The sequence below is a fragment of the Adiantum capillus-veneris genome, chromosome 25 (genome assembly GCF_014529385.1).
Source record: "Adiantum capillus-veneris isolate H3 chromosome 25, ASM1452938v2, whole genome shotgun sequence".
Lineage (NCBI taxonomy): Eukaryota > Viridiplantae > Streptophyta > Polypodiopsida > Polypodiales > Pteridaceae > Adiantum > Adiantum capillus-veneris.
In genome coordinates this window covers 94,377,351-94,404,022 of record NC_140955.1, presented here as the reverse complement: position 1 = coordinate 94,404,022, position 26,672 = coordinate 94,377,351, and the positions used below count along the sequence as shown (strand labels likewise).

At 42.0% G+C, this 26,672-nt stretch overlaps 1 protein-coding gene across 1 annotated transcript in view; it reads right to left on the bottom strand.

Annotated features, from left to right (window-relative positions):
- The window catches only part of LOC147425313 (adenine phosphoribosyltransferase), a 29,733-nt gene extending 17,600 nt beyond the window's left edge, over positions 1-12,133 (bottom strand). Inside the window, exons 1-2 of the mRNA XM_086500670.1 lie at positions 11,887-12,133; positions 10,676-10,968 (exon numbers count right to left, since the gene is read on the bottom strand). Of these exons, the coding sequence (XP_086356796.1) occupies positions 10,676-10,968; positions 11,887-12,076 (483 nt within the window). The 5' untranslated portion in view covers positions 12,077-12,133. The remainder of the gene's footprint in view (positions 1-10,675; positions 10,969-11,886) is intronic.
- Positions 12,134-26,672: the final 14,539 nt, after the last annotated feature.

The following is a 26,672-nucleotide window of genomic DNA, read 5'->3' as shown; positions in this document are numbered from 1 at the left end:
AGTGAAATTCTAGTCGCTGGATGCAATCGTGTTCTCTTTTCTTCTTAGTGCTCTGTGTAAAGTTAACAGGTAATTGATATAGTACCGCCCTCTACATTGTACAGACTGGTGGTGGGACTTTCTTCCCTCCTTCCACCATCTCAAATGGTGCCTTGCATGTTGATGTATGCACAATGCTATTGTAAGCATATTCAACCAATGGGAGATAGTGTTCCCAAATTGCCTTGTGCTCTAACACATAACATTTGAGCAAATCTAGGACAGTAGAATTTGCCTCTTCTACCTGTTCTCAGCAATGGCTGCAACAATCCCGGTTGCTTTTGCCTGTCAAATTTGAATTTTTGGCATACTAAGCATGATCTTACAAATGTGTCAACATCTTGACGCAAAGCTGGCCAATAGAAGAATGCTTTAACCCCTTTCATTGTCGCATCAATTCCACGATGCCCAGCAGCATGACTTTCCATCAAAACCTTTTGGCCGTAGCTGTTTAGTGACGCATATCTTTCCATGCATCATGAGAAAGTCATTCTTAAGCATGTAGTGTTCATGATGTTGCACATCAACAAGCTGATCATAAATCCTTGCAAAATCTGAATCTTCAGCATATTGTGTCTTCATTTCATCTACTTTACATGGTACGGAATTGACATTGCCGAAATTTGGGGCTTTCTTGACAACGCATCAGCCACCACGTTCTTTTTCCCTTCCACAGACAATCTGAAAATGGAACATTGACAAGGTGTTTGCCCATCGCGTGTGTTTCTCAGTCAACTTCATTCGTGTGAGAAAGTATCCCAAGGTTTAATGATCTTTTTGGACAACAAAATCAGCCCCTAGCAAATAGTGTTTCCAACTAGTGAGGGCGTGAATTGTTGCCAACAGTTCTCTCTTATAAATTTGAAACTTCTTTTCGGTCTTCAAAAGATTTCTGCTCTCATATGCGACTACACGGCCATTCTACATTAGAACTGCACCAAGACTGTGGCCACATGCATCACATTGAACCACGAAAGGTTTTGAAAGATTTGGCAAAATAATTATCAGATCTGAAGTTAGCTTTTCTTTCAAGTGTTTGAAGGCTAGAATTTCATTTGCTGTCCACTTGAAAGTAACTCGTTTCCCTTGTTGTGTATGGAATCTCAACATAAACCTCTTGTAGTAGGAACATAAGCCTAGAAAGCTTCGAATGTCATGTACGGACTTCAAGTCTGGCCATGACTTAATTGCTTCCACTTTGGCGGGATCCATACATACCCCATCCTTTGAAACAATGTGCCCAAGCAAGTGAATCTCTTCCAAAAAGAATTCACTCTTCTTCGCATTAATGAGTAGCTTGTTCTTGTGTAGCTCATTGAAAACTGCAGTCAAGTGATCCCTACAGACTTTGAATAGACAATCATGTCATCAAAGAACGTACCCACAAAGTTTCTATGTGGTCTAAATATTATGTCCATCATTCTACTGAACGTGGCAAGAGCATTTATGAGACCGAATGGCATGACAAGAAACTCGTAGAGACCAAATGTTGTCCTGAACGCAGTCTTATGGACATCTTCTGGCCTAATGCGTATCTGGTGGTACCCACTCTTTAGATCTATCCTAGTAAACAATGATGCTCCCTCAAGCCGATCAAGGATGTCATCTATCCTCGGTATGGGGAACCTGTTCTTGATGGTATTTTTATTCAAAGCATGGTAGTCAATGCACATGCGCCATGAACCATCCTTCTTCTGCACTAGGAGTACAGGCGAACAAAAAGGGGATAAATTGGGTTGAATCGGCCCCCTCTCTAAAAGCTCATTGACCTGACTCATAATCTCTTTCTGTTGGGCTGCACTAACCCTATACGGTGGTCTATTCAGTGGACTAAAACCTGGCACAAGATCTATGGTATGATCCTCAAGTCTCTCAAGAGGTAACTCCCCTGGCAAAGAGTCCGAAAAACAATCACTGAAACCACTCAGAAAAGTTGACCTATCTTTATCTAAGGTAGACAAACTAGATACAACTTTAGGTACTTCACTTGCAAAGATCAAGTACGCAGAAAGGTGATTCTTTATTACATATGAAATAGCAGAAGCAAAAACGATTGGAATAGACTCACCTTTAAGCTTTACATCAAGGACATGAGTCTTTCCTCTATGTACAAGGGTAATCTTTTTGTTGGAAGAATCCACCATAGCATGCAACCTGAAACACCCCATGGGATACCCAATAACACATCACAGCCCTCAAGCGGTATAATATGAAATTCTTCCGCATCCACATAAGCCTAAATATGCAAACACAAGTTTCCCCAGAATGGGAGTAACACGCTAAATGACTTGGGCATGCCAAACCTGCTTCACCAGTCATATCCATCTCCTCTGCACGAATGCCCAACTTTGATGCCAATTATGGTGATATGAAATTTGCACAGGTTCTTGGATCAAAGAAAACTAGTATTGTCTGGTGTCTAACTTTGTCCCAAGCTCTGCACAATTCTGTGGCATCTATGTTTGATTGATCACCAACCAAACCTGCAAGGTAGGACCAATACGTACGTACGGTGCGGATCCGTACGAACGTTCCGTACACAACGTATTGTGTATGTACGGATTGTACCGTACGTACGTCATTTTTTTTTATAAATAATTTGGGGGATTTGTCCACCCGTTTGTATTCACTTAAGGCCCATACGTTCATACGTGCCCTAAATTTGCCTACCTTGGGCGTGAATCCCAACTAGATTTTAAGAACCAAAGTACAGAGAAACTGTTACAGAGAGTGAGAAAAAGCTCTGCATAGGCTTACACAGGGAAGGTAAGTGCCTCTTTCCCTCTCTGGTGTGTGTTGCTCTCTACCCTACGCTCGTTTGAGCTTCCCTCTCGCGTTTCCCTCCATCTCTCTCTCTCTCACACACACTTTTTGTTCGCGTGATTCTTGCTCAATGCTCTTGAATCTTGCAACAGGAGCAAGAATGCCGAAGCCGACCAATCCCTATTGGAAGGAACACACAAATGTCATCCATATTGTTAACACTCCAACTCAAAAGGGTTCCGGTTGTCCGAATGGTCATGCAAGTATTGTGGTTTCTCGCTCACAAGTACAATCACACGTGTTGTGAGGCATTTGACAGGGATTCAGTGCACAAACAACTGTAGTGCGTGCAAGAAAGTGCCCAAAGCTGTGAAAGATAAGCTAATTGCTGATAACTTTCCAGGAGAGTTGGCAACAGACTGTTAAAGGGACTCAACAGACACAGGATGCGCTGCAAGATGCTCTTCTTGGAGAGTTTGGTGTACAAGGAGATGACATTTTTGAGTCTTAGTCCACACCTATGGGACAGCCATCTAGTAGTAGAAAGAGAGCACGGATCATCGAAGTAGACGAGGATGAAGAGGACAGTGATGCGCATGCGTCGAGACAGACTACTTTGCCTTCACGGGTGAATTCCCAATCTTGGGTAAACGAGCGGCAGAGAGTGGCTGAGATGGAGATTGCTCGCACTCTAATCGAGTGCAACATTAGCTTCAATGTCTTGAGAACTGATCAATGGAAGAGGATGGTCAGAGCCATTGCATAGGTTGGTGCGACAGATTCTTGGTCAGGACTTGAGTACAAGAAGATGCGCACCACTATGCTTGACCAGCAAAAAGCCTTGATAGACAAGGCATTGGTCCCAGTAAAGGCAGGTTGGCAGCAGTTTGGTTGCACTATTATTTCCGATGGCTGGAGTGACATACGCAGGCGCCATATCATTAACATTCTTGTCTCCTCCTGCCTTGGTACCTATTTCTTACGCGCTGTGGATGCATGGAAAGCAGGAGAGAAGATTAGTTCAGTTACAAGCATATCAAGAAAGCCATTGAGGATGTGGGTAAAGATAATGTGGTACAGGTGGTTACAGACAATGCATCAACTGTGTAGCAATGGGGAAAATGGTGTCGGCTGAGTTTCCAGGTATTGTTTGGACTCCTTGTGCAGCCCATTGTCTAGATTTGCTCATGGAGGATATAGGGAAACTACCTTGGGTGCAGCCCCCAGTGACTGATGATACTCGGATTACTACATTTTTCTGAAAGAAGCATCAGGCCTTAGCCATATTTCGCAGCCACAGTGCTCTTGACATGTGCGGCCATCCAAGACAAGATTTGCATACATGTACATAGTTTTGCAGGGACTCTTGAAGCTGAGGGATCCACTTCTCCAAACTGTTGTGGACCCAAAGTGGAGAGAGATGCACAACTCATAAAATGAGAAATGCAAAGCCATTCAGAGACGGGTGCTAGATGATGCATTGTGGACTGAAGTGCAGAGTTTGACAGTGGCATTGCAGCCCATCTACGTGTTGCTGCAGGTCACCGACATGGAGGGATCCACATTGGGTTTGGTTTATCACCTCTTCATGCAAATGAAGGGGCATATCATGGCTTGCCAATCCTTGTCACAAGATCGGTAAGCTGAGCTTAATACTTAAATACATTATACCCATAATCTCTACTTGTAATTTCCTGAGTCCTGACACATGTTTGCTTGGGTTTTTTGCAGCCGAGATGATGTCCTAGCTCTTGTAGAGAGTCGATGGGAGTTTATGAGTCGTCCCATTCATGGGATGGCTGCAATACTCTATCATTTCTACAAGACCCCAGAGTTGTTTCATGAGAATATTCTCTTGGCCCTGAAGGTCGAGTACATCAACCACATGTTTAGCATTGAGGAGCAGTTGCAAATAGATGCGGAGATGAGCAGTTTCATGAATAACTTGGGGCCGTCATGCACACGAGCAGTTGACTGACTTCAAGTTTCATGGTATTGATGCTACCATTGCACTTGCCATTGTAGGATTGCTCAGCAGGCGCTTGTGAGCGCAATTGGAGTGCCTACTCCTTGATTCATACAAAAATCCGCAATCAGCTTAGCACTTCACAACTAGAGAAGCTAGTATATTGTAGGGCCAACATGAGGCTTGTACGTTCCTACCATGCTTTGGGGACACTCAAGCAAGTTTGTTGAGCTTTGTTCTCATTGCTCAATGTAGTATTAGTATGTATAATGTTGTATACAAGTCAGTGGTCACAATTGTTTATACTTTGACGTTTGAATGTTGAATAGGCTGACCCTACAAAAGTGAAGCTGATGGATGATCCGACTACAGAGACGTTGGATCAGCAGATTCGGAACGAGCAGGAGGATATTCTTCGCATGCTCCACAAGGAGTTGGAGAGTGTGGATAGGCGTGTGACTAGATCACGTGCACGTGCTTACAGTATTCCACTCCGTGAGAGAGCTGCATATCCAGGGATTGCACGGCGGTAGATGATTCGCAAGGGGGAATTGCCTATTCGTACACCTCGGCGACATGCGAATAAGGCAATTCCTCTCATTCACACTCAGGAGGAGGGGGAGGATTTTAATTCAGACTTGCAGGCACCTCGCCTTGCAATGGTAGAGCCAGAGTATGATGAGGAGGGCAATGTCTTGACTGATGGAGACGTGCCTTCTTCAGTTTCCTCATTCTCTGCCTCTGATGATGAGTTTTGAGGTCACCATTTGCTAGACATTTTAGTTGGCAGCAGCCGACTAGTTATTTTCATTTGAAGTATGCTCTTTTAGGAGCTATCTTGACTATTGACTCCACATTTGTGATTTGTGACTTGTAGCTGAGTCTTGACAGCAGTTGTCAGTTGTGACATTCACATTAGTATGGACTCGGTTTGTTAAATGTTCATTGTCTTGTGACTGTCCAGTTGTCTTAACTCATAATTGTCTTGCTCTTTTGATGTCATGACTCATGATAGCAGTCTATAAGTGATGAGTCTAATAGGTAAACAGGTACACTGTACAAGTTCAAACTTCAGTGCCCGCAGGCGCATATCACACGTCAGGTATGCGATTCTTGAGTCTGTAGCTATTGTATATAGAATTTAGACATAATCAAAGTTGTAAAACATTAAATTGACAAATTCTATAGCTTTGTCTCTGAAACTGACAGTTATTTTTGTGGTTTCTATTCTTTTTTACCAATGCCACGTATTTTTCCGTACATAAAAAATTTACCCATACGGGACTACGTACAGTACGTACTTCCACGTACCGTACAACACGTATGGTTCCACCTTGCAAACCTAAAACAAGTCCTACACTTGGCTTTGGCTTCTTTCCTTTATGCTCTGACTTGCCATCCTTATCTTGTGACTTCTTTTGTGGGCATTCATTCGCAAAGATGTCCCTTCTCTTCACAAACAAAGCAATTCTTGGCCTCTCTTAGAGCTTTCCTTTCTTCAAAAGATTTGCCTTATCCTCACCCAAAAGAAGTTTAGATTGCTTCTTGGACGTGTCAGCTTCATCAATGGAGGGTTTCTTTGTGGGAGGCACAGAGGACTTTGCTACAACATTGCCCTTGGTTGAAAATTGTTTGCCCTAGGACCTTCTCTTGTTGCTATTAAATTCATCGGAATCTCCTTTCAACAAATTGTTGGCCACTCTCCCTCAACTACCCCATATTCATGACACTAGTCTTGTGTTGTAGTCTTTCTTGGGCAATCCGCATCAATCTGTTTTGACAATGGCACAAACCTATAGGAGGTTACTTGCAACAGTGCGGCCCAGAACTGTTTATTGTACTCTTCAAGATTCGCACGGTGTTTAGTATTCAACTTATGCCATTATGTCATCACATCCACTTCAAAAGTGTTTGTAAGCCATGCACGTGCAAAAAGTTGTTTGAACTAGACCCACGTTATAGGGGCTTTGACCCTGATGCAACAATGCAATCCACCATTGAAGCGCATTCCCTTCAAGAAAGTGGCAACCTTGCATATCTGTCACGTGCACATGGCTCTGTGTGCCACATGGACATGCTTCATCGACTTCCAGAGCCAGTTTTTCCCTTGTTCCTAGATAGGAGTGTCTAGAATCCTAGGAGGATTAGTACCGACAACTTTGTGAGCCTGTTCGCAGGACCTACATGTCCGGACGAATCCATTAGATTAGGTTTTCCAGTTTTGAAACCCTCTTGCATAAATGGTTTGTATATGCATTTTGACATATGTTATTACACTACAGTGGGCATCTAGCATGACAAACATGTAGTTCTAGCTTATACAGGAATCCAACGAGCCATGCTTCGGATTCCTAGATGGTGAGATGTGTAACAGTTTCACCCGGTTCGGATACCCTCCTCATTTTTAAAATAAATCAATTTATTCATTGATTTATTTGTTGGAAAACCTGGTGGACACTTGCCCTACCCAGGCCTAATAAATCTATAAGGCCTAACCCTCACCTATATAAGGGACCCTCCGCCTAGCGTTTTCAATCAAGTAGAGGAAGCGCTCAGAAGAAGCAGAGCTCCACCAGCGTTTTCAGCAGAGGGCAGCCAGCGTAGACAAACCCCCCTCTTGAAAGAAGAGAAATCGTCTGCAATTAAACCTACAAAACTCAATCCAATTGTTTAGCACACTACCTTTATGCATATATACCAATGCCCAATGCCCATCAATACCAGACCACATTCTTGTAGCATGCATTACACCATACAGTTTCACAATCAGATTTTCCTCCAGTCACCTCATCCGCATCGGAGTTCTTGATATCCCGGCGTAGCAATGTTAGCCATCACACCCAGACTGTGCTCATCTTTAAAGGGTTGTCTCGATGCACTAAGATCACATTCCTAGGCAATCTCAACCAGGAAATATTGATGCACCAGATTCAAATGCTTTTACAGAATGCTTTACAGCTGACACAAAGTTCACATGTGTAAACATATAAAACAAAACATCCAGATTCAACCAAACATTCCCCAAACCGAAGTCTACATCGTTCAGAGACCATATACAACCAACCGCTCCCTAGACTGCAGCATGCATCATTTAGAGGTCCCAAAGACAACTAGACGCTCCCCAGACCGCAGCATGCGTCATCCAAAGGTTCTCAAGCAGCATTGAAACCAACATTAAACCAGAACCAAGCCGACTCAATCAGCACCAAGACAAAAAAACAATTTAAAAAGTGTTCAAAAAGTATCAAAGCTGGTTTCTGTCGATGGAACTCGAAAGAGGACTGGCTTGGCATCCTTTATCAAAGTGATGGTCCTGTTGTGAATTTGGATGGTAGCATCGTTCTTGTCATGCCAAGGCATGCCCGAAAGAGCGTCACAATAATGCCCTAACTTCATGATGTGGAAGTCTGCCTTGCTGTGACCGATGGTACTCAAGTCCATCTGTTTGAGGAACTCGGGATGGATGAAATTCTATGTGGCTCCTTGATCGAAGAAGGTAAGTACTTTGTGGCTTCAAATCTTTCCATAGGCTCTGCAAAATTTCTTGGAAGCATCAAATACAAAGATGTCGTAAATATCTCAAGCAAGTCCTACTACAGTTTGGGGTTTCTTGGCACGAGGTTGCTCTTGAGGTCCATCACCTTTATGGGGCAGACATAGGAAGTGTGCCCATCTAAAAACATTCGAAGCACCTGCCTTCTTGCTGCAGAGTTTCTTGTTGGCAAGTGGTCACAAACAAGTTGAGTTGAGGTGTCACGAAAAATCCAGAGAATTTCTTCATTGTTGTCGAGGATTCTAGGTATTCATCAGTGGTAAATTCCAATCTTCCTTTCATAAAATTGTAGCCAACCGCAACATAGTCCATAAGTTCTTGGATTGTCGAAACTTGCTTGGACAAACAATATTCCTGTACAATGATGGAAGTCCTATGGGATAGCGCTCACACTGGTTCTCTGAGGTTATCAACTTGAAGAAAGACACGTGTCTAAAACCTTTTGGTTGTAGTCTTCCATAGTCTCTAAGGCTAGCATTTTCAGGTCACCCCATTCTGCCAGAAGCTGCACTTCAAATAGGGATGTCATGTAACTCCGGGCAAACATATGCTTAAAAGCTTGCCAAGTCCTTGGAGCGTCAAGCTGGTAGCTATAGAACTCACCATTGCATAGCATTGTCTTTGAGAAAAGTGGCGGCTCGAGAGATTTTTTATTTTTCTAAATTCCCCATAGCATAAATATGACAAACTATTGCAGGAACTATAAAGCTTTCTTCCAATCTTTCACTCCCGAAAAAGTGAGAAATTTCACCATAGATCTACGATCTTGAAGTCTTTGGGCTGAATTGGTGTTAGGCCAGGAGGTGGATAATAAGGGTAGACATCCAGGTTCCAACCATTATACCCAGGTAGCGTTGGGGAAGGTCATGGCAATGATGGTGGCAAAGGAGGTTGCATCGGCCGATGATTGAACCATATTCTTGAAAACTCCCCCAATCGAATAGAAGACGGTGTAGGTTGTCAAGAGGATGCCCTTGTATTTTTTGGTGCCGGAGGAGGAAAAGCCTAAGGCAACAAAGGTGGCAACATGTAGTTCGAAAATGCTAGAAGCTCTACAAAATCGAGAAGTTCGGTTGAGAATGCTTTGAAAGTATGTCGTGGAGTTCGTCAAGGAGGAACAAAAGATACTCTATAGAATCAAGAAGTGACATCTTGTCTGCTCTGTTGGGGAAGCTGGGCCGGGCAATGCCAATAAAAACCCACAATTTCCATAATGCTGGCTAAATGTCACTTATGAATAAGTTAACACTCACTTATAGTAGGTGCTTCGTATGCAGTTAATTCCCTACGCTTGGTACTAATGCAACTGTATGGGATCACTCCCCGAGTGCCTCCACCTAGCAAACACTAGCTGTGCTCATTGCAATCAGAGGGTATGCAACTAATCTAAGTGCCTCAACGTGCACATCTTGCAACAGGCTTACAAGGGTGCCAGAACACTTCCTAGGCTGTCCTCAACCCTTAAAGTTGGAGTTAGCTTGTCCACATGCACATAGGGTTAGATGTGCACATGACAAGTATGGCCAGATTTTGAGATTTTTAACCAGACTTTCAGTTTTGCCAGTTTTTTGGTCCTGCACTTGAAATATCCAGCCAGCCATATGCCACGTTATTAATTTTTGTGACCGCAACCCTGGCACCCAAACTGGGTGGAGAGATTTGGAGCACCTCTAACCATTCTGGGACAGCCAGACCCGTCATCTTCCCTCCCAATTTCCCCTAAAGCTAGGCATGCCTGGCTGATTTTCCATAATTGCACACGAAGGGCTGCATTATGCCTTGACAGTTGAGCCCTCCATAGTTGCTTTCGAACTCGATGAAAAAAAATTCAAATATTTGAAAATGTCTCGTGAAAACGTCTGAGACGTTTGGAGATTTGAAAGACATTTCAAACCGATCATACTCGGGTTTAAAAAGGGGGGAGCTACCTCTTGCAATGGTAATCGGCTAGTGATTCATCATTGTTTATGGAAATCCTACTATATGGAGCTCACAGCCTCTCTTAACATTGCTAGATGCTTTTTTGCTAGGCTGTTCTCCATCATTGTATGATAATATCCAGCAAACAAATGCAACTCCATAACCACCCATGTGTTCCTTGCAATCGTCCCATATCCTCTTGATCAGTTCTGTGTTGACAGGGCCTGAGATCTCACTTTTGAGCACGATATAGAACTACCTAAAATGATTCATTTTTACCCATGTAAATACAGACAACTAAGCCCAAAAATTGAAAAGCCCACTATCTAAGAAAATGCCAGAATTTCCCATGACTAGAATAGCCTCTTGTGTAAGGGACTATACTATGATGGAAACAGTTAAAATGTACCAAGTCTCAAAAACAAGATGCTCACCGGGTGATCAAAAAGTTTCAGCAGTTTCTGTAATGATGCTTTCGCTAGCTGCAAAATTCTGCTATAATTGATAGATATCCACCGTAGCCGGTCCATATCAGTCCGTAGTTGTGCAAATTCTGTCAAAGCAGACTGGATGTCTCCAATTAACCTTAAAACATCAAATATTTGAGAAGGATTCAAGCTTCGCCAAGAGTAATGAACAGCGTAATCCCAGGCAATGGACCCCATATTTGTCCAAAAGAAAAGACCGCTATCAAATGAAGACAGCATATGCTTAATTCGCTCCGCACCTACAGAAGTGACCCTATGAATTATAATAAATCTCACAAAAAATTTAACTGTCAAAATTTACAAAACCATGACAATTTCGGCAGAATGTACCATAGAGAACCTCAAATGACGCAAGGGATGATAAGATGGTGTAAGTTCACTGACAAAGCTTCACATAGTTAGATCACAATCATGTGTGAAAAGACCAGATCTCCCCACAACATTGCAAATGAATGAACTTGATGCATCTCACATACACAAAGGTAATGTCTACAACTCAATTTTTCAAATAAACCAAGCTTGATGGAAAAATTCGAATAAACCAAGCTTGATGAACTTGAAGCTATCAAATTCAACCTCCATGCAAAGTTCAAACTTTTCAACTTGGCATAGATGCACTTAAAGAACCATTTTTATTTTTATTTTTGTAAGTACATCTGCTAATATGGACTACATTAATAAAGAATGCAGCAGCCAAGATTGGAGCTTCAACTACGGCACAGCTATTGATTTTCTCATCTTGGCACCTCCCACCATATTATTCTGTAACCATTTTTACTTTGTGAGATCCAAACCCCGCCTCTTTGAAGTTTATCGTCATTGGCAGGGTGTGGTAGGTGCCAATCATATTTACAGGTAAACTAACACTTGATTGAATCATCTCTTACCTTGTCTTTGTCAGGAAGAAATGTAACATTGTTTGTCAGATGTGAAGACACAAGTCCCCCTACGTCTATCAACCATGAAACGTCCCACTGGTTTGCTACCCAGGTAAGTGTTGGGCATACCGTTCAGAAGAAAACTTCACGAAAAAATGGTCTTGCAAGGAATACTTTGTGGAGCGTGCAGCAACGCAATACAAAATTCAAGTCAAACAGATGTTCAATTCAGCACTGACTCTACAACGGGACTAAAGAAAAAATGCAGAAAGAAGCTACCTTCTGTATCACCCTTGGCCAGTCGGTGATTGCAAATGCGATGAAGCAGGGAGCTTGCAAGTGAGTGAGCAGTGCGCCAGCTGAGGCCTGACGGAGGAGGAGGAGCAGACGTACATGATGTAGCACTCAATACTATCAAAGCGATGAGGCCATATGCCCGCGTCGATTCCCATAGCCTTCTTCCATTCATCTCCTCCTGTCAGATGAGCTCACTAGAAAAGCGAGAAAGGAAGCCTACACGCGCAGGTGGTGCTCAAGTATAAAATTGCAATTTGCAAAATCAACACACCCACCCGAGAAAGTAGTGGGTTCAATTCGCGTGAGCACCGTAGCCAATCAATAGACGGAAGAGTAATTTAAGTCCTCAAAAGCCAATCAGTCAATCAAATGGTACTTAGCAGGTGGAAGGGTAATTTAAGTCCTGAGGCCCACGATTTTGAAACGATCTAATTATAGCGAATCTTTTACGATTTCAATTTGACACAGCTGGAATACTTTGAGAAAAATGGAACATCTCTCTCTCTCTCTCTCTCTCTCTCTCTCTCTCTCTCTCTCTCTCTCTCTCTCCAAAGGTACGACTGCCAAGTGCCCCTATCTTCCTTTGTTTACACCCCCCCATCTCTTTAGCGGCTCGATTCCATAGCCTATGTGCCTTAGTTGGTCGAAGCAAATGCAATCAATGGGGTTGGGATCTCAAGGTCAACAGATAATTGAGGAGACCAATGCTCAAAAAATTGCAGTAGAGTCAAGGCATGAGAGGCTAGCTTGAGAGTAGAGGGATTAGGGATGCAACTGACACCGCACGTGGGCATCCTAGGAGAGAGATTGGGGCCGTTGTTGGCACAGTATGTGGACGTCCTAGATGGCAAGGGTGCTAAAGCCATGGGCACAGGAGTAGATCGAGGAGGAGATGGAAATGGTGAGCAAAGTGGGGAGGAGGTTTTGATATGGATGGCAGAGCGGAAGGAAGTGCATGAGACTCTCTCTCTCTCTCTCTCTCTCTCTCTCTCTCTCTCTCTCTCTCTCTCTCTCTCTCTCTCTCTCTCTCTCTCTCTCTCTCTCTCTCTCTCTCTCTCTCTCTCTCTCTCTCTCTCTCATGGGACGTCCTGCAGAGACATGGTGAAGGAGGAGGAAAGTATGGAGACTACGCAAGGCTCTTGCATGGCGGAGAGGATTGTTGCACAATTGAGACCCGCACACGCAAGGGAAGGCAAGAGGGATCAAGAGGAGACGACCAAGGTGGGGCAAGCTTGGGTGAAAAGTTGGGGGGGAGAGAGTGTTCTTGAGTATTATGTTTTAAGTTGAGCCATAGGAAGCCCTAAATAGGATATTAATATTTACACCTTTTGTGCCCCCCAGAGTCCCTCATCTCTCCTCTCCCGAGCGCGCCTATTGGTTCCCTGCATACCTACATCTCTCTCTCTCTCTCTCTCTCTCTCTCTCTCTCTCTCTCTCTCTCTCTCTCTCTCTCTCTCTCTCTCTCTCTCTCTCTCTCTCTCTCTCTCTCTCTCTCTTTGCGTGTGTGTGTGCATGTGTACGCGTGCATGCATGTGTGTGTGTGTGTGTGTGTGTGTGTGTGTGTGTGTGTGTGTGTGTGTGTGTGTGTGTGTGTGTGTGTGTGTGTACATCAACCTGTAGGTAATTCAACACAAGACCAAGACTCGGCGATGACTTGTTCACGGATCATAGGGCAGAGTCGATTAAGGATGTACTCTTGGTCAACCAAGGAAAGTCAGGCTTGGGGAGGAAAACATGCATACATTGGGACGGTAGTCGGCCCACGTACCCACTATATGAGACGGGTCTAGGCCACTAGAAAGGGTAGGGCTCACTTTTCTTGAATGCTCAACAATGAGGAGTGGAGGCAGCATTGACACGGTTAGAGCAGTTGTGGGTCGGCGTTGTACTACACAGAAGTAGCACATAAAGGTGGGTACAACGAATTGAGTGCAGGCTCTTGGTGGAGGTAGAAGCAACAAATGAAAGAGGCCACGGGGTTACATGATGTGCATTTGAAGGATGTTGTTGATGAACATGACGGGAATTGGAAATGGGGACTGCAAATTGGTAGGGCATTGTGATGACCAACACAAGTTGTTGCACGTGCTGGAGTGGGCAGCAAAGCCATGAAGACCAGAGGAGCTAAACTCAAGAATAGGGGCTGAGGTGCGAACATTGGACGAGATCATGTTGTGCTAAATGTTTTTAGATGGGGGCAAATCAAGTGAAAACTTGCGTCTAGAGGAGCAGTGAGCAAGTCAAACAGGGGAATAGAGGGAAGCAGGCAAGCCGTCGGACATGCAAGGCGGGCAAATGATGTAAACAAGAAGTACAATCGAGAAATGAGGAATGCATATGGAGCATGTCTCAACTCTTGAGCAAGAGGGAAAAGTGATCGGTTGGGGAGGATTTGGGGACAAGCACAAGGAATAGAGGTGCAGTTGAGTGATTTGACCTATCCCATCTGGAAGACGGGTTCACACTAGTTTTGCTCTACAACATGGAAATTTCAAATTAGCCTTCTCTTGTAGAGTGTAACTCTCGTCGCTCCCAATAGCAAGAAAAGTAAATTTATTAAAAGCTTAATAAAATATCATCAAGAAGTATCTAGTGCTTTTGTAGGCCCGTGTCACACTAAGGAGGGTGCCCCAATCTTAGCCGACGCATGGCCTACCACGATACTATCCCATTTGACCTACATAAAAAGGTTTTGCACTTTTCTGACTGATCGAGAATGCTAGCCAATTGGTGAAACATTCCTATGCATCATTGAGCATCAATGCTAATGTACTTTCATTTCTATGCATCACTAAGCGCCATTGCTAACTCCTGCATGTGCATCTCTCATGCTAACATGTCACGTTTAGGAACTCCACCACGTTTGCAGTGTAGAATTCTTGGTTGAGATAGGAAAAATAAAATTCAATATATCTTTTTTGCTGAAAGATTAATAGTCTCGTTCTAGAGATTTGTTTCCACAAGGTAGGCCTCGTGATTTTGTCACTTGTTAAACTAGTGTGCCTTAATTGCTTCACTTTGCACATGGTAAGAATTCAAAAAGCGGAGCAGTGTTGTACCTTTCACCTCATAGCATAGCTTGTTCTTGCAGCTTGGTAGCATCTCTCCTCGAAGTTTTTTTTTGAAAGCCCTCCGACCTCATCACGTAGTCAAAATTTGAACTTAGGCAATGTGTGAAGTTGCACATGATAATCTTTAAAAATGCAAAGAGAAGCATTTTGTGCACTGTGATGCTTGTGCGTATCAAAAAAAGAAGAAGAAAAAACCATACATCATATGATGTGGAGTTGGCACTGTCCTCCACATTGTTAATACTACCATAGGGAATGTGCCCTTCCCTTGTTGCTTTTATCCCCTCTAGTGTTCGAGGGGGACGTATGCTTTGCCTTTAGTGTTAAAGGGACTTTTTTTCCTTTTAAAACACAACACATACATGTAGAGTAAATCATTACCTTTGGGCTTATTCCATTTGATGAGTTTCTTGTTGTTTTGGATGCCATATCATAGATGCTTCCTTTTCCTTCATTGTACTCACCATTTCTCATTTTGGACAACCACACATTCATCTAATATTTGATGCCCCCATATCAAATTTTCACAGCAACAAACAAAGTGTCTCGACTCTTTGCATACAACATGCTTTTTGTTGGGGTAAAGTCATCTATACCTTGCCTGGCTGCCCAATTTAAGGGCGCCCGCCCACTACTCACCTTATTCTTGTACATATACGAAGAATAAGGAGTAGCTCATTTGGGCTTTGCTCCACCTTGGGGTGCTTCTACTCTTCTCCGTCTGAGCTAGCATGACAAAATCCATATAGACTGCCACCATTTATCAAGCGATTTGTAGCTACTCTATGGAAAGCAATCAATGCCACGGTCTAAGGAAAAGAAGAGTACATGAGTTTTCCATCTATTGTCCTTTTGATTCTCCTTGTTGTATGCATATTGTGATTTTGCTACAACTGACCCAATCTGGAATGTAACCTTGGCGTATCAATGTATTCAATTTTTGATGCCTCAAATAGGGTTAATACATTGGTGATGTAGCCATGCTGCTATATGTCACCACGTTTGGGATGTATCCCCCATTCTCCATGTGAGAGTATATCTCAAGAGCCTTACTGACCTCATTTTGCTTCAACGGGCCGTGTATCAAGAAATTTATGCGACCACATTTGGGACGAATCCCCTCTTCTCATTTGGAAGTATATCTTAAGAGCCTTGCTCATTTCATTGGCCTTTGACATGTCATCTACCAGGCTACTTTATGCGACAATGTTGGAAGTGAAGTTGGGGTCACATCCCCTTTTCTCCATGTGTGAGTATATCTCAAGAGCCTTGCTACCTTCATTGGCCTTGGATAGTCCATCTACCAAGCCTACATTGCCTCATAGTCACACATGCATTGGACAATAAAGAACAACCTGGCGGACAGGGTTGTGATGCCATCCAAGGAGTCAAGATTGAGGCAAGGCAGCAGGGCCATATCATGCTCCCCCTCTGTGTTTTGATTGAAATATTGGTTGCAACCGCCACTTTCCTTGTTCCTGGTGTGTTGTGTCAAAAATTCTTATCTGAATTTCACTAGGAAGGGCACTGTAAACTGGGAGTATAACCAGCTTTGGAACATTGGGACCAAACCCCTTCATTTTCTCTGTGTAAGATATGGCACATTGTATCAATTGCTTCATGTCCTATCAAAAGCAGAATGTTATCACCTTCTAGCTCACTTCAATGTATGTGCATAGCAGTAATAAGTGCAACTATACCTAGGTAGTCACTCATTGGTTGCTTTGCATATAGTATCTCCTCAGAAAACACCCTTCCTCAAATAGTGAAATGTTACAATATAAACATAACCTAGAAAACTTCTCAGCACCAAGTGTAGTTGAGGTGACCATTATAAGATGTAACTATTTTTCCACCTTCCTAGGTCCTTCAAAAACCCAAAGAGGACTTCAATGTGTGTTGTTTATTCATATGCTTCATCGAGCATGATAACAGAATATGATGAGAACCAACTATTCACAAGCACCTTTCTCAGAACCATTCCATCTGTCATATACTTGACCACTATCTCAAGCCCCTTGCAATCCTCAACCCTAATCACCTTGCCAACCTCTTCACCAAACATGCAGCCAATTTCTTTACCAAACCTCTTGGCTACACACATTATTTCCACTCTTTGAGGTTGTATGTAGCCAATCTTTCCTTTTGTAGTGTACCCTGATTTTGTTAGATATTGTGTAACCTGTGTTGTTTTCCCGAAACTAGTTTCTCCAATCACAAACTAAAACTTGGTTCCCATGGACTACTCTAACCAGCACATTATTCAATTTGTAAATAAGAAGACCCTATCTTTGCTCATGTATTGATAAATTTTGTTCACATAGCTTGGAGAAGACGAAGGAAGCTTAATGCACACAATAGAGAGTGTAATACTTAGTGTGCAATGGAAAGATAGATAGCCCTAGAGTGATTGGCATATATATTATGCACGAGGGAAAAAACCTCCTAAAGAGGGGGAAAATGCCCCGGCGGTCCTAAGTGTGCTCACACACATCACTACCACATGTATATGGTAACAACTCCCCCCTGGAGTGATGGGGTGAACGAGAGATAGCACTGAGTAAAGGGAAGTGCCATGCCCTGAGGACATGATCAGTCCACAGAGTAAGCCGAAAGCTTTGCAGAAAGCTTCGAACTTCTCACGAGACAATGCCTTTGTGAAAAGATCTACAAGGTTGTCCCGTGTTGGCACATAAACCAAGTTGATCTCTCCTGTTGAGAGCCTCTCCCTGACATAGTGGTAATGCACCTCAATGTGCTTTGTGTGAGCATGAAAAATTGGGTTCCTTGCAACTGCCACTGTGCTCTGACTGTCAGTAGATAGTGTTGGCAGTGTCCTGTCCAACACCCAAATCAGCCATAAGGCGTTTAAGCCATACACACTCAACTGTAGCTATGAAGATTGCCCCCTGTACTCAGCCTCACAACTCACAGTGGCCACAGTAGGTTGCTTCTTGCTCAACCATGATATACATGAATTGCCAAGCATGAAACAAAAACCACTTGTGGACACTCACGTGTCAAAACAACCAGCCCAATCTGAGTCCAAAAAAGCATGTAAGTATAGCAGCAATGATCCCCCCTTGGGATAAAACAAGCCAAGATGTAAAGTGCCACTCAAGTAGCAGAAAATCCTCTTGACAGCCTACCAATGCTTAGACCCTGGGTTGTGCATAAGTCTGCTAACCTGTGAGACTGCAAACTGAATATCCGGCCTCGTGTTGCATACATAAATGAGGCAGCCAACAATAGTTTGGTAAAGAGTGACATCAGCAAGATCACGAGCATCATGTAGACTCAACTTCAAACCTATTTCCATGGGAGTGGCAATAGGTTTGCAATCCTCAAGTCCAAACTTACATAGCAATGTCTCTATGTAACTTTTTTGACACGAGGTATTACCAACCATCACACTGCTTAAACTGTATGCCCAAGTAATGATGCAACAGCCCCAAATCTTTCATCTTGAAAGTAGCATTCAAATCAGCCTTGCATTCAGCAATATGTGCCTCATTGGGACCAATGATCAACAAATCATCCACATAAAGAACAACAATGAGAAGTGCATCGCCCTAATGCTTGACATACAATATGCTTTCTGTTGGACTGTTACGAAAGCCTCGTTTGACCAAATGAGTGCTAGCGTTCCCATACCAAGCACGAGGAGATCGCTTCAACCCATACAAAGCCTTCTTACATCTGCACACTTTGTCCTCTTGTCCTTTCTTAACAAAACCACGAGGTTGCGTTACATAGACTTCCTCAAAAATGTCACCATTCAAGAAAGCAGTAACAATATCAGATTGATGTACATCCCAACCAAAATGAGCTGCCAATGCACATAGAAAATTAACAGAAGTCATACGACAAGTGCGAGCAAATTTTTTTTCATAATCTATGCCTTTTTGCTGCACATAGCCTTTTTCAACAAGTCGTGCCTTATGGCGATCAACCTCACCATCCGGCTTGCGTTTCAACTTGTAAACCCACTTTGTACCAATGGCCTTTTTGACAGGAGGCAAATCACATAAAGTCCACATGTCATTTTCTATAAGTGCATCATATTCTGATTGCATGGCAGCCATCCAATTTTTTGAATTCTGTGCTTCATCAAAAGACAAAGGTTCCTCAACATCATTTAAGCTAGACACAACCAAAGCATAACAATATGATGCATAAGAGGCATGGTGAGAACCTAAACGAGTACGACTAGACAAAGGTGCATCCAATTTACTATCACGCAAAGTATGCACCAGCCATTTAGGCATACCTCTAGCCTGCTCATTTCAACCCTTTCCTCATCAAGTACATCATGTACATCTGCATCAGTAATAGGTTGATCTGTAACATTTTCAAAAACCCCCATAGGCTGTACATTTGCCTCATTGGAATTTACACTCATACTTCCACCACTGAAAAGAGGCAATAAAGTGTCATAAATGTCCTGTGAGCTTACATTACTGTCTCTAGTACATGACAACAAGGGCTGAACAGAATCTTCCACAAACACAACATCCCGTGAAACCAGCTGAATATCCTTTGTTTGTGGATGATACAACCTGTAACCTTTGCTTTCAGCACTATAACCAACAAAAATACATTTGACAACCTTATCATCCAATTTTCTGCGCTGTGTTTGTGGGACCAAAGCATATGCCAAACAGCCAAAAACAAGCATGTGCTCAATAGAAGGCTTTCTATCATGCCATGCTTTATATTGAGTAATAGACTGCAATGCTTTCATAGGACACTTGTTTAGTACATAAGTGGCACACATGATGGCCTCAAGCCAAAAAGAATGCGTCAAAGCTTGACTTTTGACCGTACACCGTGCCATTTTTGTAAGTGACCTATTTTTTCTCTTAGCAACATCATTTTTCTGAGGCGTATAAGGCACTATACATTGGTGTTTTATCCCACGACTAGCCAGAATTCATGAGACATATACTCCCCCTCTCGATCCAAATGGAGGGTGCCCGTAGTACATTTTGAGACATTTTCAGCCATAGCCAGAAAGTATTTTGAAGCACACAAAAACTTCGGACTTCGCTTTAAGCGGAAATACCCATACATGCCTGGAGTAATCATCAATGAAAGTCACAAAGTAAAGGTAATTTCCCAAGGACAGAGTTTGCATGGGCCCACAAACATCACTATGCACAGCTGCAACCTGCATGTGGCCCTAACTGAACCATCCTTTGGAAACTTAGAATGCCGCATTTTAACCAAAATACAACCTTCACAAACATGTTTGACACGTGCTTCAAGAGGCGGCAAAGAAGCAACCATATGAGATTTTTGCAAATGCAGCAAACTCGAAAAATTCAGATGCCAAAAACGTGCATGCCAAAGTTTTGCATCTAAAATAGCCTTAGAATCCACAACTGCATTTGTAAAATTTTGCCCACACATGCCATACAAAGTGAGCTTATACATCCCACAACATAATATGCCAGATACAACAATTTCATCACCAAAATTGAGATCATGGACTGTACATTTTCCATCCACAAACTTGACTACAAGTCCAAGTCTAGCAAGTGCAGATACAAACAAAAGATTCTTCTTTATCCCAGGTACATAAAGTGCATCAACAAGTGTGAAAGAACTGCCATTTGCAGTAGTAAGCACAATCTTTCCAACTCCCTGAACCGGATAAGAGGCATTGTTGGCACAAGTGGCTGAATTCCCATGAGGGACAGACTCGAGAGAGGTGAACAATTCACGATGTGAGGTAATGTGCTTTGTAGCACCACTGTCAAAATACCACACATGTGAATCTGCAGCAACTGACATGCATGCATCATGGACAAAAGGATTGTAAGTGCACTTTGCACTAAAAGCCCATTCTGCATCAACATCAGCATCACAATCTCCTTTCACAGAAGACTCAACAATGGCTGCACTTGTAGTGGAACCAACATTTGTAGTGGAACCACCCTCTTTCTTCTTAGCCTCTTTGGCCTTCAACTTAGGACACTGCTTGATCAAGTGATCATTAGCTTTACAATAATGGCAACGCATCTTCTTTTTGCCCTTATCACCAAAATTTCAAGACGAATTGCTGCCAGTAGAAGCATTAGGAACATGTGATTTTCCACTCGCAGAAGAACCATAAGAAGTGGCTGCATTGTTGTTACCACCCTTTCTTTGAGAAGCAATAAAAGCCTGTTCAACTGCACGTTGTTTGGTCTTGTTTTTTCTGGAAAGTGACTCTTGCAACAGCAATGTGCACAATGCATCAAACTTAACGACTTTAGGATTTCCTTAGGGTCATAAGTCTCCAAGTACTAGCAAAGTCTGGTAAGAGTCTGGCAAGGCATCAAGAACAGTCTGCACAAGGGAACTGTCTGAAATGACTTCACCTCCTGCAAAAATAAGTTTCTCATTGATATCCTTGACATTAGCAAGGAAAGTGTCCATATCATCTTCCTCATGCATAATCTTTGACTCCATCTCTTTACGCAGCAATGCAATTTTTGCCTCATTGCAGCTTGCATAAAGACCAGCCAAAATATCCCAAGCCTGTTTTGCAGATTTCACTGAACGAATGTGAGGAGTAATGGTGTGCTTCACAGACAATGCAATCAATGCATGAGCTTGTTCCATGCGCATCCTTTACATCCCAACAAGCTTGCTTTGTTGTAGGCAAAACAACTCTAACAACAACAATCCTTGCAGCAAGACCTGCAGAATCCTCAACATCGTCTACATCCTCAGAACCAGGACGTACATCAATGCCCTCCACAATATTTCCGACACCCTTTGACACAAGAACATGTTGCATCATGTAAGTCCACATAGGATAATTGTCCCCATCCAATCTATCCTCAGCATCAAACATCTTGAACACATATGTGTTGTTGTCAGCCATGGTAAATGCTGCACTTTATGTGAAAACTTCCCGAAAAGAGGAGAAACAAAGCGAGAACAACACGTGATATATAGCACAAACCGTAGTAGACTGTAAGGGACCTGTTATGCAGAAAATGGCACTGACAAAAATGTTGCACAAGATGACAAAATAGCATGTGCAGTATTGCATGTAGTGGAAACGGAGGCCGAAATGAGCCCGAATAAAAAATTTGAGCAGACTTATTACGTCCTTAAGCACCTCCGAGAGGACATCAGTGGGTATTTTTCTTTCATTTGCTTCATCAACTATGATAATAGAATATGCTAAGAGATGGCTATCCACAAGCACTTCCCTCATTCCATCTATCATATACTCTATGCACTCAGCTTTTGATAGTTGACACACATTCTCAACATCCCATTCTTCTTGGGTACAACCACTATCAAGAATAGCCAATCACTCCTTGCTACCTCTGCTATGAATCCCACCTTCAGTAGGTTGTTAATCTCCTCCTTGTCCTTCTTAGCATAGTTGGGATTCATTCAGTATCGCTATAGCCTAATTGGTCTTGCATTTGGCTTAAGTGGTATCCTATGCTAGCACACCTCTTGATTGATGCCCTTCAGGTCCATGTGCTCCTAAGAAAACACATCTTTGTATCTCTAAAATAATTTATTGGTTTGTTCTTGAATCTTCGACTTCAGATGCTTGTTGATTTTGACCATTTTGGGGTTCTCCTCTAAACCAAGATCCAACTCTTCTATTTCTTTGTCATCTGGCAATAATCAGTTCGACCCACCTCCTTTTTTCTTTGCTAGATTCCACTCTTCTATTTCTTCATCATCTGGTAGTAACCATTTTGACCCACCTCCTTTTTACTTTGCCAACGACTCAGCTTCCTTGACAGGCCAAATGCCCCTAGCTCAGTTAGCCATATTTCCATCCATACTCGCTCAACACCTCAATCAAGTTTTTTTGCATTTGTTTGTCCTTGACCTGCTTCTGATTTGTAATCCTCCTTCTCCTAGGCTGACCAATCTTGTGTTCTCCCGTCTAACATTACTAGCCTTTTGTTTTGTTTTAGGAGTCGGGTAGGGCACTCCCGGCCACTCTCCTCATACATCAAAAGAGTATACAAGAAGAACGACCAGGACTATGCACCCAGAATCCTAAGGTAGACACTTTTGTCACCAGTTTCCTATGAACTACGAGAGGCCAGAGTTATCTACACTCTTAGGGCCATGACCATTCCCTTGAGAGACCCATTTTGCTAACTTGATATGGGTGTGACAGCGACCAAGTGCCTTTGTTCAGAGGCTCAGGTACTGTGGGACTTGCTTCAGTCTTCCCTTTGGAGTTGCCTCCTCCAGGTAACTTATCACTCACTTTTAGCTAAAAAGTAAAGAGAGAAATTAGTAAATCATGCTATATGATTACATGCTATTTATCAGAGCTATATTATATGGTAAAGAGCTCGTGATAATTATTCCAAGGTTAGAAACATAGTATAAATATTTATCTAAGTCAAATTACACTATTTTTAGCTACAAACTAAAGAGGGAAATTACTAAATCATGTGCTATAATTACATGCTATTTATCAGAGCTGTATTATAGGGTAAAGAGGCCGTGATAATTATGCCAAGGTTAGAAATGTAGAATAGATGTTTATCTAAGTCAAAATATACTAATTTTGGTGGAAATTTCAAGGGAGAAATTTGTAAATCATACTATATGATTACATTCTATTTATCCCACTTAGCTTACATAATAAAGAGGCCGTGATAAATATGTCAAGGTTAGAAAAGTAGTATAAGTATTTATTTAAGTCAAATTATCCTAATTTTAGCTAAAAATTGAAGATGGAAATTATATAACTAAGTTGGAAAATAATAAGATAATTATCAGAAGTCAAAAATATCATAATCTACTTGTGGTAATTATACCATAGTTAATTAGTGAGGTTATGAAATTATAATTGACCAAAAGTCCCATTTTTAGCAAATGATTAATTAAAATAAATAGACTTTGTGGTTAAAAGTTTTTAGAAAAATTATAGTAAGTGTAAACCTATGATATCAAGTTAAGGAAATGAAATCTTTAAGAAAAATTAAATACAATAAATATTGAGCCCAAAATAAGTAGTATATTAGCTTAAAAGTTGATGGGAAAATTAGGAAAAAGATATAGAAAATTATAAGAAAGTTAGGAGAGCTTAGAAAACCCTTAGGGAAGCGGTGGAAAAAGTTATCATGCCTATATAGACAAATAAGAAATTACTAGGTCAAGAATTTATCAATTAAGACTATAAATTTAACCTTGGATGGGTTACGGTTGAGTACAAAGGTTAAGTCTAGATTTTGAACTATTTACCTAATGATTAGACGACCTTTTTATAAGGATAAGAAGTTATGATACCAAAAAGAACCCGAGCAAATCCTACATCTGATGATGAGGACGTAGCTTCAAAACGAACTAGAGCGTCGTATGACGACGAAGCCGGGCCTAGTAGTAGGCCTACAGAGGAGAGTCTTCAGGCGCCAGCGCAACAGCAGATGGCCAATCAATCCCAGGTGGGTGTCTCATTGTTCAATTAAGTCTTTAATTAGTTTGAGTTATTTTATAAGTTAGCATTGCATACGTAAGAAGGATAAACTGGCTGAAAACGGAAGGTAACTTCCAATGTGTATTTGTTTATAATATAGGAAAGAATTGTTTGGGTTAAAACTGGTTGAATTAGGAAAGATATGTTTGATCATCCTTAAGACAGCTTGTCTCAAGACACCTCCGACTCCTTGATATAAATTGATGATAATGATTGGCTTTCTAGCCACGGTTAAGTCGGTTACCCCCATGAACGATGAGTTTCTACTCCGTGTCATGTCTTGATGTTTCTACATAAGTTAGGATACCGTTTTTATCCTATGGGAGCCGCCCGGTTGTATGGACAACTGGTTTGGTGTATGGGCACCCGGAACCTTGGGTGGGGGTTTATTCCACTCCGGATTTGAACAAGGAATGGGTGTCGTTTTTCACGCTTAGGTGGTCTAGAGACAAGAAGAGTACTGGTCATGGTTATTATGGATAATGTTTTGATTGACAGTACCCTGTCTTAAGTTTAAAGATGTCTGTTTTCTAAAAGAATGCTTTCAATGCTGTCTTCAAGGAATTACTGTGATGGAACATTAAAAGAAACCATTATTTTAAATGTTAAAACAATGTGATAATAAGATAAATGAATCTTGTGTGAGTGCGGGGTGGCAAGTGGGGATTGACTAAGGTTGTCAATCATGGATGGGTGGACTTGATTAGTCAGGTAACTATCCATCCCTGCGCACTAAAACGTTTAGACAACTTCTTCACTTGGAGAGGAGTCCACCAAAGGCTGTGCCCTCACATCTGTTAGAGGGAAAAAAGCGTTGGTGGAGGATACCTTAGCCGAATTGTGGCAGTTATAGGGCCGAAATAGTTTTTTTTAACTTTTACTACATTGTCCCGTTTTCGCTACGAGACAGGACTAGGTCTTCTTCTAAGGCTATAGACCCAAGCCATTGTCAATGGTAAAGGTCTATTCCTTATATTTTTCTTATTTAGAGACTCTGATTTTTATTAGACCTAGAGACCTGTCAAGGATCCCATCCCGATCTCGGTATAGGCGGGAAGGGGATCTTACAGGTAAAGTGCTTGCCCAAATAGGGATACATGCTTCCATTGGCTCAACTGACCCAAAGGCCATAGCGCAGTCCCTCTTGACTGGGGAGTTGCCTTACGCGCAAAATAGGCAGGCGCCAGGAAATGGTCAAAAAAATTATGAACTCCTCAGATACATGATGTAAAATCACCGTTTTGGAAGTAATAAAAAATATTTGAAATTGTCTCTCTATCTTGCAAATTCTTTTGAATGTGATTTGTCAATCTTGAAAATTGTTTCAATTGGTGATATGAAAATTGTTTTGATTAGTGACTTTGTAATTTCAAATTCTGTATGTAATTTCAGTCAATTTCAGTAAATTTAGGTATTTTATGTTCCCTAGGGGGTAGATAAGCCTACCAAGGGCCAAAAAAAGCCTGGCCACAAGGGCGCGCAAATGGCCCATCCATCAGTTTTGGATGGGCCATTTGCGCGCCCTTGTGGCCAGGCTTTATTTTTCCCCTGGTAGGCTTATCTACCCCCTAGGATACTTACAAAGCACAAATTTATTGAAATGAATTGGTTTTGCATCATTAATTTAGATGCACCCTTTCTATGGCGATTCCAGCATATGTTCACACTCAAGGACACTAGAAAAGGTGAAATCAATTATGAAATGAAGTTTCCAGCACACTATCACCTGCTTTAGCTCTACCTAGTACACCCCTGCACCAAAAAGTCCAATTACATTGGACATTTGAAAAATCCAAATTAATGTTGCATAGACACTTGGTTTCACAATATGTTATTTTTTTTGATATCCTATAGGGAATTCAAAGCTTGAAATGGACAAAAAAGGGTGTCCATAAGGATCCATGTAAAATAATGTTGCAAAACCAATAGGTTTTAGTAAATTTGTGCTTTTTAAGTACCCTTGGGGGTAGATAAGCCTACAAGGGGCAAAAAAAAGCGTGGCCACAAGGGCGCGCAAATGGCCCATTCAAAACTGATGGATGGGCCATTTGCGCGTCCTTGTGGCCAAGCTTTTTTTTGCCCCTTATAGGCTTATCTACCCCCAAGGGTACTTAAAAAGAACAAATTTACTGAAATTGACTGATTACATACAGAACTTGAAATTACAAAGTCATTTCATTACAAAGATAATAGACACAGTAGACACAACTGTTGATCATATTGTCATTGGAAAGTCA